The following is a 9158-nucleotide window of genomic DNA, read 5'->3' on the forward strand; positions in this document are numbered from 1 at the left end:
CTACACTGAAGCGTTCACATAGACGTCTAAAGACTCGAATCCTACCATCGTTGAACTGGAGGCTGAAGCGACACTCATCAGTAAACAACAATTGCGACCACTGATGGTCAAATATTTGTACAAGTATCACTTGTCCCCAACTTGATTCAAATAAAACTGTTTCCTATAAAAATCTACCTACCCCCTAGAAGTATTCCCGCCATTATTCCAGGGTGAAGGTCGATATTTCAGAGCCAATCAAATCGGGTAACGTTACCAGGAAGTATACGTGTTTATACAACCATGTGTAGTAATGGTTAGTTAATGACCGAGACCCGCTGGCGTACACAGATATTTTTTTCCCACATCTCAAATCAGCGAACCACCATGGACATCTCACAGTTCGTACAGATTCTATGGCTCTTCCCTGTTTTATACTTATTTGATTCGACAAGTGTAGCTGCTGGTGACGAAACAGACACTGATTTCGACTGGGATGTTGATTTTGACAGCTTTTTGGAATCTATTGACTCAATGGCTGACATGGTAACGGATTATGTCGGCGATGAAAGCGGTTGTCACTACCGCTGTAAAAATGGTAAGCGTACAGTTAAAATGTTTGTTGTGCATGTATGTTTACTGCCACGGACATCATACGGCGAAATCGTGCAGTCAGCGTAAGGGAGGTAACTCTAATTCCTGGACGCTTTTACATTGAGTTTGATGTGGTGCACACAAGAAAGAATATATATTCGGTTTTTGCATTACTAAATTCCCCTTTGGGGGAAAAGGCTAAATAATATTTCTTTGAAACAGAAAACGTGTGTGAATTGATTATTGCTATATACTTGATATTTTAGATAATGGCTTGAATATTTAAATCAGGATTTTATAGCGTTAATGATTATTAACGGGCTAATCCATTTGTAGGGAAAGATTATTTCCGTTTGTAATATTGTTTTAAATATTTGTATTTTTACTACGAGGGACTTCTCCATGTATTATATGTATGAAGAGCGCTACAGGGATGTTTTATTTTTATTTAATTTGAGCATTCATCATCTATTATGTTTAGCATCCGATCATCTCATTAAAAACAGTGTATATTTCATAGTCTGTTTAATTACCAGTTGATATTATACATATCTAATCACGTCACATGATAATTATGTAGTTTATTTCTAGGGGCGACACCAAAGAAAAACAAGAAACACAAGCCAAGAACTAACGGATGTGGTTCCTTCGGTCTTGAGGTAGGCTTGAACATGATCACCTAGCCTGGCACACGTCTCTTAGAAAATGATTATTATTTTAAATGATAGTTAATAGTTAATAGATAATAATAATAATAATAATAATAATAATAATAATAATAACAACAACGATAATCATTGTCCCAAAAAAGACTGGCTACTGTCGCTAGGCTTGTCAAGACTAGGATAGAATTACTATAGACACGTGGACGTACCACTCAGTACATGCTTTGAGCAAGGCTAATAGTGATTACCCTGCCAACATGTTATTATAGCTACCGTGACGGAACATAAATACTCGTCTTGAGGCACTTAATGTCATACCTCTTGATGTCCGTACTCTAAAAGTGAAGCCGTCATCATGTTCATATTTACCATCACAAGTCATACACAGAAAATAGTCACATATTAAAGATTATTTATGAATAACTATAAGAAAATCGGCAATAAATTTTGCGCCAAGGGTACATGTTGACATCGTTGTAAGTTTGTGCGTGCTCTCAAAAATAAATTTACAAATAAAATTGAAAATGATGCAGTTTGAGGAGAACAATTTTACTGCCCAAATGCTAGATTTTATGACGTTTTGTCCTCGATGAAATTTTTCTTCATTGATGTTACATCAATGGGGATTACTCTAATTACACCAGTGTCCCATGACTGTACTGTTGAGACCACTTCCTGGTCTTCATAACTCGACGTAACGACGCCTACCCTGCAGGTACATTCTCACCCCGCTGGTCATAATCGTGCTTCAGGAAAGTTTGGCCTTTGGCTGTAATTAAATACATTCAGGCACAGCACCCATGGCAATGTTATATGTAAATGTGACAACGTTCTACCCTTTCCTGTTCGTGTATAAAAGAATGTGGCCGATACAAATTGATTACTATTATATATAATGATATGGCGTTTTTTATGTGTGTCTTTTTAAAAAGAGTACTTCATTGTATTTCTGAATCGGTAGTTGTTGTTTTTTATCGATGATCAAAGTCCTTCATGTCGACGGCGGTTACTTGCTCATTTATAAACCTATGTCTACAATGATCTAAATGGGATAACGATATTTACAATGACAGTATAATTAATGAATTTATGATATCATAATGAATTAGTGGCGGAGTGATGACCATGACATGAAAATATCTCAACCGCGTGGCCATGAAAAATAATCACGTATGAAATAGTGTATACATCTCTTGCACTTATATATTAACCTTTCTTTCTTTATAATTTTTCACAGCCACGTTTTCATCAAACGTGCTCTGAAAACAGGGACCGTATTTAATATGGTGTCTAATTCGCCTTGCTGTGATTCTTTGCTTTTGTTAAGTTTAATGTTATAACAACATTTTCGAGATACCACAAGATGAGGGTCGTGTTTTGTTGATACAATGTTTCACAGCAGGGTGTAGGTGTAGTTATGTCGGTGTGGATGCAAGGCTGCTGTATATCAGCCTACACCGCACATGGTATACGAGAGCGTTTACCTGCTCAGTTGAATATAGATGATTATCAGCCTCAAACGACATTGTCCCTTTAGATTCTAGAGTTATTTCGATCAAGACTACAAGTATACTCTACCCAGTGGTTACCGTAGCTCTTCGAAGTTTCCCCCGTTCCCCCGTTATGCATCTAAATTTGAATGATTATTTAAAGTTTCAGTGTATATATTAAATATGGTAATACTGTAACAATAAAGAAGGGAAGCACGGGTTTGATATGAAATTCAGATATCCCCGCCCCCCATTTTTTGCGTTTATGGAGGTATGGACGTAATATCCCTTATGCAAATTGTACGCGGATTTGCGCAAAGTGTTCACATCGGTTTCTACGTTTTTACCCCCATAACCGCAAATACATTCAATTCTCAAAAATAAATACGTCAAGCATAATAACTTTACAGAATGTTTATTTAATCATTAACACAATAATAACCGCAATAATGCAACGTAAGATCCGCTCATCAGCCAATCGGGAAACGAAAGCAGTCCGTGTAGTAGTATTGCTTGTTAACATTATTAATACTTACTTGAACCACGGACTTGTATATATATAGGTCCGTGCTTGAACGAAACGGTTCGAACCTGGCTTGGACCACTTACGATAATTGGACTGTGTGTCTTTACCAAAATGTTTTCGCCAAGCACGAGCAGCAACTGTTTGATCAATTTTCTACTCTGTAAAACGAACATTTACGATTATATTAACTGAGTAAAGGCTATTGAAGATACGACCTGGAGATTTTATCAAATATAGCATGACTTTGCAGTTTTGTTGTTTAGCATAAGAAAATAAAGTGAGTGTAAGCTTGTTCGCGACTGTATGATGAGTGATCTAGTGCAGTTTGAGTTTGAGATAGGCCTAGGGCATGTCGGGAAACTCACCAAAACCACTACTAATACAACTTGTGAACCAAATGTTGTTCTCCATATTGACATTTCGCCACATTTTCACCATGGGAACACGGATAGCCCAGTCGTCGCTAATCGCTAGGCAGAGTTACGTCCCTTAGGCGTGCCAGAAACCAATCCTCGTGGATTCGATTGTTTCCAGGTTTGTCAGAACCATGCCCGTGGTCGTGGTTGTACCAAAGTCGTAAACGTCTGAGATCTGCATCACTTCGGGCTTTCCTCCCTCATTAAGCTGACACGCCGTGATATAACAGGAATAGTGTTCAAAGCGACGTTAAACCCAACTCACTCACTCACTCACACTAATTTGACAAGTGTTGTGTTCTCAGCTGGACACAAGCGCCATACCTGCTGTGACGAAGTGTTGCGACCAACACGACTACTGCTACGACACGTGTAACAGCGACAAGGTCAAGTGTGACGACGACTTCAAGGACTGTCTCAATGTCGTCTGTGATAAGTTGGGGGGAATAGCGAGCGAAGATCTCACCGGAGGTATGTTGGTCCAGTTTTGAAATCATTCGTCACCACTCGCCCCTTTCCGTAACAGCTATTCGGCTTGTCCCGGAATAACACGAGTTGGTCACGAATGGTTTTGCAATGTGTTTATTGTATTCATCTTTTTGTATTGATTGACATTTGTGATTTTGAAGACTAGGGGTCCTGGGCTAGAATATAATTACCGAGCTAGCTATGGTTGTCGTAAGATGCGACAATGGATCGGATGCTCAGATAAGGCGACTTGGCTGGCATCTACCCCGATAGCGTGGGACGTTCTTCACAATATCAATCTCTGGGTTGCCTGGTTTAGTATCGATAATTTACAGGCCGTCGTCATATGATCTCATAAATGTTGCTTTGGGTGTTGCAGTGTATCTTTGTGGGAGGTAAATTCAATAACGTGTATATATTTTCATTTTCAAAGGAGGAAGTGTTGGTTTAAGGTCCTGTCTTGGTAGTGGTGGTGTCAAAATTGAAATGTTCAAATGCATAAATCAATTGTGTAGGGAAATTCAGTATAAGATGTGTATATAATATATATCCACGTTGTCTCCAGACCTTATAGGGCGTTGGGGTAGCCTAGTGGTTAAAGCGTTCGCTCGTCACGCTGAAGACCCGGGTTGATTCCCGACATGGGTACATTCCTCGTGTCCCCCGCCGTGATATTGCTGGAACATTGCTAAAGCGGCGTAAAATCATACTCACCTACTCCAGGCCTTATACTATATCTTTGTTATAAGTGATATTGATAGTTTGCTTGTGTAACCTGTTTTTATCAAACTTAAATAGCATCACTATGAAGACACAGTCCTGTTATTTAGGACCTCCTTCCTGGTCTAGTGTGGATAGAACGTCTGTTCGGAGAGCGGAAAGTCGGTTGCTCGATCCCCGACCGCGTCATTTCAAAAGACGTTGTTACTCTGCCTGGCGTTCGGCATTAAGGGGCTAAAACAAGGACTGGTCGGCTCGGAGTCTGTATATTGTGTTTTTGTGGGGTATCCATGTTAGACTGCGGCATGGTATATCAGTGGGCTATTAAAAGGCATACGTCTGGACAGGTAAAAGCAGCCACACACACACACACTTGCATGCACGCCGCCATATAAGTGCAGGTATCTTGAACGTGACGTTACACCCAATGAATCTTACCTTCACATCCCCTTTCATTTGGATTATCATGTTCCAGGTTGTCGGTCCACGGCCGATCTCATGTACGCCAGCACACTGACGTTAGGATGCAAGCCATACAAAGACTCACAGAAAGACGCCTGTGTTTGTCAACACGATGAGTTGTGAGGACAACAGCACAGCAAGGTGGTGGAATGGCCTTTTAGGGGAATAGTATGGTGACGGAAGTGTGGTTTTGTATGTATGTATGTATGTATCTGTGTGTGTGTGTGTGTGTGTGTGTGTGCGTGCGCGCTTTAGATGTTTGAAGGGAAGAAGACGATCGACATATGTATTCATGACAACTGTTTCTGAGACATCGAACATGTGACTGTGGCGTCGATGGTATGGTTTCTAATCCTTGCCTGGAAGGATGATTGTGCAAACCATTTAAGCAAAGAAAGTTACACAGCAGCAGAACGCAAACTTCTGATGTAAACCTCGTTGTCATAACAGTAAACATATGAGGCTGTGATTTATAAAAATCTAAAATGATGTAATTGGTGTGTCCCATATGAAAATAACTTTGCCAAGAGCCCCCCAACATGTACACGAGGAGCCTCTGTATGGTGGGAAATGTATAAATGTAAAGAAGATTAAGCGAATTTGTACTTGATGTGTGATGACGATGTCGCGGCAGTTTAGGCTGCACAGTATCTCATGATTCTTGTTTTCATTTGTGCATATCTATATTCCCGGGCAACATTTTCCGCATTCGTCCCCACTCGCCCCTTTCCGTAACCTGCAAGAAGTCTTGTCCCGGAATAACACGAGTTGGTCACGAATGCATTTTTCATCATTTGCGTAAAATAGATGTTCATACACACATGATATTGTTCTGATACCGCCCTGTTCACAAACCCTCTGTTGTAATTGGTTGGTTACTCCTGCGCCCTAAAGTTGCGCATTTGTATCCTTATTCAGTGGCTTATCTGTTCGTGAAAAGGGATGTGAATTATTGCTGAGCCACATATTTATTTATTGCATGCATAATAGTAATAATATAAACAGACACTGTCAGAAAATGGACAATTTTTATATTTGTTGAAGTTGTCGACAAATAAAATCAACAATCTTGATTTAAAAATAGGTATTGTATATTTCAAAGTGTTTATTATTGACAAAACTGGTACGTGACTTGATGCGCGTCAGAACTGCAACCAAATATTCTCATCTTAGCCATGGGTGACTGTTCGTGTCATTACCAAAATGATTTTACCAGTTTCATTTGTGGTCGCGCGACAGTGATTATCTTTTTCAGAGATCATAGTTTAACTTCCCCCCTTTGGGTACAGTGGAGATACACTGGTTAATTGAAGGTCACACAAGGTTTCATTTGACGTAAAAGTACAAGGCAAATGCCGTTGAATCCCAACAAACGTCGAGACATCCACTTTCAAAGTGAACATGTAAAAGATGGCTTTTGTATAACGAACCGTTTCAATCTGACTTTGTTGTAACAAACTCTTTCTTGTCGAGACGGCAGATATGATACATCTTACCTGGAGAGTCAAGAAAACATACCACCACTTATATGTAAACAAGAATTGTGTGAGCTGGGGTATTTTTCTTTTGACTACAATAGCAAATTTGCATTAGACGGGTATAAGATATTTCTGTTTGATTTTTAAAGTAATAAGAATACAGACCTTACTGGAAGAACGTTAACAATACAAGGGATCTGCTGTGGCTCAGTAGTGAGTGAGTATAGTTTTACGCCGCTTTTAGCAATATTCCTGCAACATCATGGCGGGGGACACCAGAAATGGGCTTCAAACATTGTACCTATGTCGGGAATCGAACCCGTGTCTTCGGCGTGACGAGCGAACGCTTTAACCACTAGACTACCCGACCGCCCCTGTGTGGCTCAGTTAGCTCATTAACTATATTGTGAGTGAGTGTGGTTTTGCGCTGCTTTAGCAATTTTCCAGCAATATCACGGCGGAGGCTTCACACATCGTACTCATGTCGGGAATTGAACCCGGACTGAGCAGTGGGCCGGGGTCTCATGATTATATTTGATATTAAGGGAATTATGAAACGTTTTGTATCGTTGAATGACGTTACATGTTTTTTTACAGAGTTTTATAAACAGAAATATCAAATGAAATGGCTGCGTATAAGTGAGCAGGGTCTCATGAATATATTTGATATTAAGGGAATTATGACATATTTTGTATCATTGAAAGACGTTAACTGGTTTTACTGTGTTTTTATGAACAGAAATATGAAATGAAATGGCTGTCGTGTATTTTTGTTTATCTTTTTGTAATAAATTTGTTTTTCTTTAACAGAATGTCTTGATTCTATCTTTTTTATCACAATAAACGCAAATAAAGTACGGCACGGGGTGTTTCCCTATATGGATCTGACCGTCAGGGTGTTTGAAACACTGAACTCGCACCTCGGTCAAGGGAAAAGAAATCTGTAGATTAAAGGGGAGTAACTCTTGCATACTTGCCTCAAGTCTCTGATTTGACTCGGCCAATATCTTCAGTACGTGTATAGAATGGGCACAGTACCACCATGCTGTAGTAAGAGTAAGATGCAGTGAGTGAGTGAGTGAGTGAGTAAGTAAGTTGGACTTAATGCCGCCCTGAACATTATTCCAGTTATATCACGGCGTGTCAGCTTAGGGAGGACAGCCCGAAGTGATGCAGGTATCAGACGAGTACCACTTTGGTGAAACCTACGAGCACGGGTATGGTGTTGACAAACGTAGAAACATAATCGGGGCGAACCGGGATTCGAAGCCACACTGATGTTTACTGACGTGCCCAAGGGTTGCGGCCCTCTAGACGGCAAGGCCGGCCGTTTCCCGAGATTCAGATAGAGCTTATTGAACATTTAAGCTGCTGAGAGTGGACATCATTCATTACCCAGTAAGTATTCGTCTTAACTGGCACAGGTCCGGGCTAGTACGAACGACACGCACACACACACGCACACTTGATCCAGTCGTGCAACAATTCGCTGTTCAGGGGACCGCCTCTGTGGTCTAGAGGTAGAGCGTCCGCCCGGAGTGCGGAAGGTCCGGGGTTCGATCCCCGACCGCGTCATACCGCGTCATCAAGAGATCACCTATCCCAAGCGGAAGATATAATTTCGGTGACTTATAAAATAATATTATCTCAACATGTAGGCGACACGTCTGAGACAGCACAAGTGCAGTTCTGTTGTCGCGTTGTATTCCTGGTATGTACCAAAAGACGTTAGAAGATGGTACTTGTTGTTACCCTGTCTGGCGTTAAGGGGCTTAAACAAGGACTGGTCGGCTCGGAGTCAGTATACTGTGTCTGGGTGGGGTAATCATGTTAAACTGCAGTGTACGAACTATAAATCGGCACAGTCAGCCACACACACACGCACGTGCATGCACGCTGCTATATAAGTGCAACAATTTTGAACGTGACGTTTACCCCATTTCACCTCACCGCTGGTCAGAGTTACGTCCCTTATGTACATGCCAGATTTCATGATCGTGAGTTCGAATCCCAAATTCGCTCGTAATATGTTTCTAAGTTTGGCAGCAACAAACCCATTTTTGAGGGGTAAACGTCTACGACCTGGGTCACTTCGGGATTACGGCGTAAAAAGCACTCACTGACTCACCTACCCGTGCAATCTCATTAAAATCAGACCTTAGTTCTCGCTACCGCTAAACAAAGATCTGAGGACATCCCAGTAGAGGTCACGTCAGAACGACCTTTCATCCGACCAATCAGAGCGTCGCTTACCAGATCATGAAAGTGACAGTCGGAATGGGATTTCTAATCATGCATCATCGAAGACTTTAACACGGGGTATTCCGAACGATAGTTACGTGTTTAACGACTGAAGCCAT

General features: G+C 40.9%; 1 protein-coding gene across 1 annotated transcript; it reads left to right on the forward strand.

Annotated features, from left to right (window-relative positions):
- The first annotated feature begins 261 nt into the window (after nucleotides 1–261).
- LOC139468649 (group XIIA secretory phospholipase A2-like) lies at nucleotides 262–6110 on the forward strand. Its single transcript, XM_071250771.1, has 4 exons — nucleotides 262–577; nucleotides 1165–1232; nucleotides 3976–4141; nucleotides 5334–6110. The coding sequence occupies exons 1-4, from the start codon at nucleotides 304–306 to the stop codon at nucleotides 5441–5443; spliced, it is 618 nt and encodes a 205-aa protein (XP_071106872.1). The 5' UTR covers nucleotides 262–303; the 3' UTR covers nucleotides 5444–6110.
- Nucleotides 6111–9158: the final 3048 nt, after the last annotated feature.

This window comes from Haliotis cracherodii, unplaced genomic scaffold (assembly GCF_022045235.1).
Source record: "Haliotis cracherodii isolate W230 unplaced genomic scaffold, xgHalCrac1.p SCAF_2, whole genome shotgun sequence".
In the NCBI taxonomy this organism is placed as follows: domain Eukaryota; kingdom Metazoa; phylum Mollusca; class Gastropoda; order Lepetellida; family Haliotidae; genus Haliotis; species Haliotis cracherodii.

Excerpts from the sequence above, each read along its gene's own strand:
- LOC139468649 (XM_071250771.1), top strand. The coding sequence starts at position 304 with ATGACCGAGACCCGCTGGCGTACACAGATATTTTTTTCCCACATCTCA. Across the intron at positions 578-1,164 it reads TCACTACCGCTGTAAAAATG|GGGCGACACCAAAGAAAAAC; the intron begins GTAAGCGTACAG and ends GTTTATTTCTAG. Across the intron at positions 1,233-3,975 it reads GTGGTTCCTTCGGTCTTGAG|CTGGACACAAGCGCCATACC; the intron begins GTAGGCTTGAAC and ends TTGTGTTCTCAG.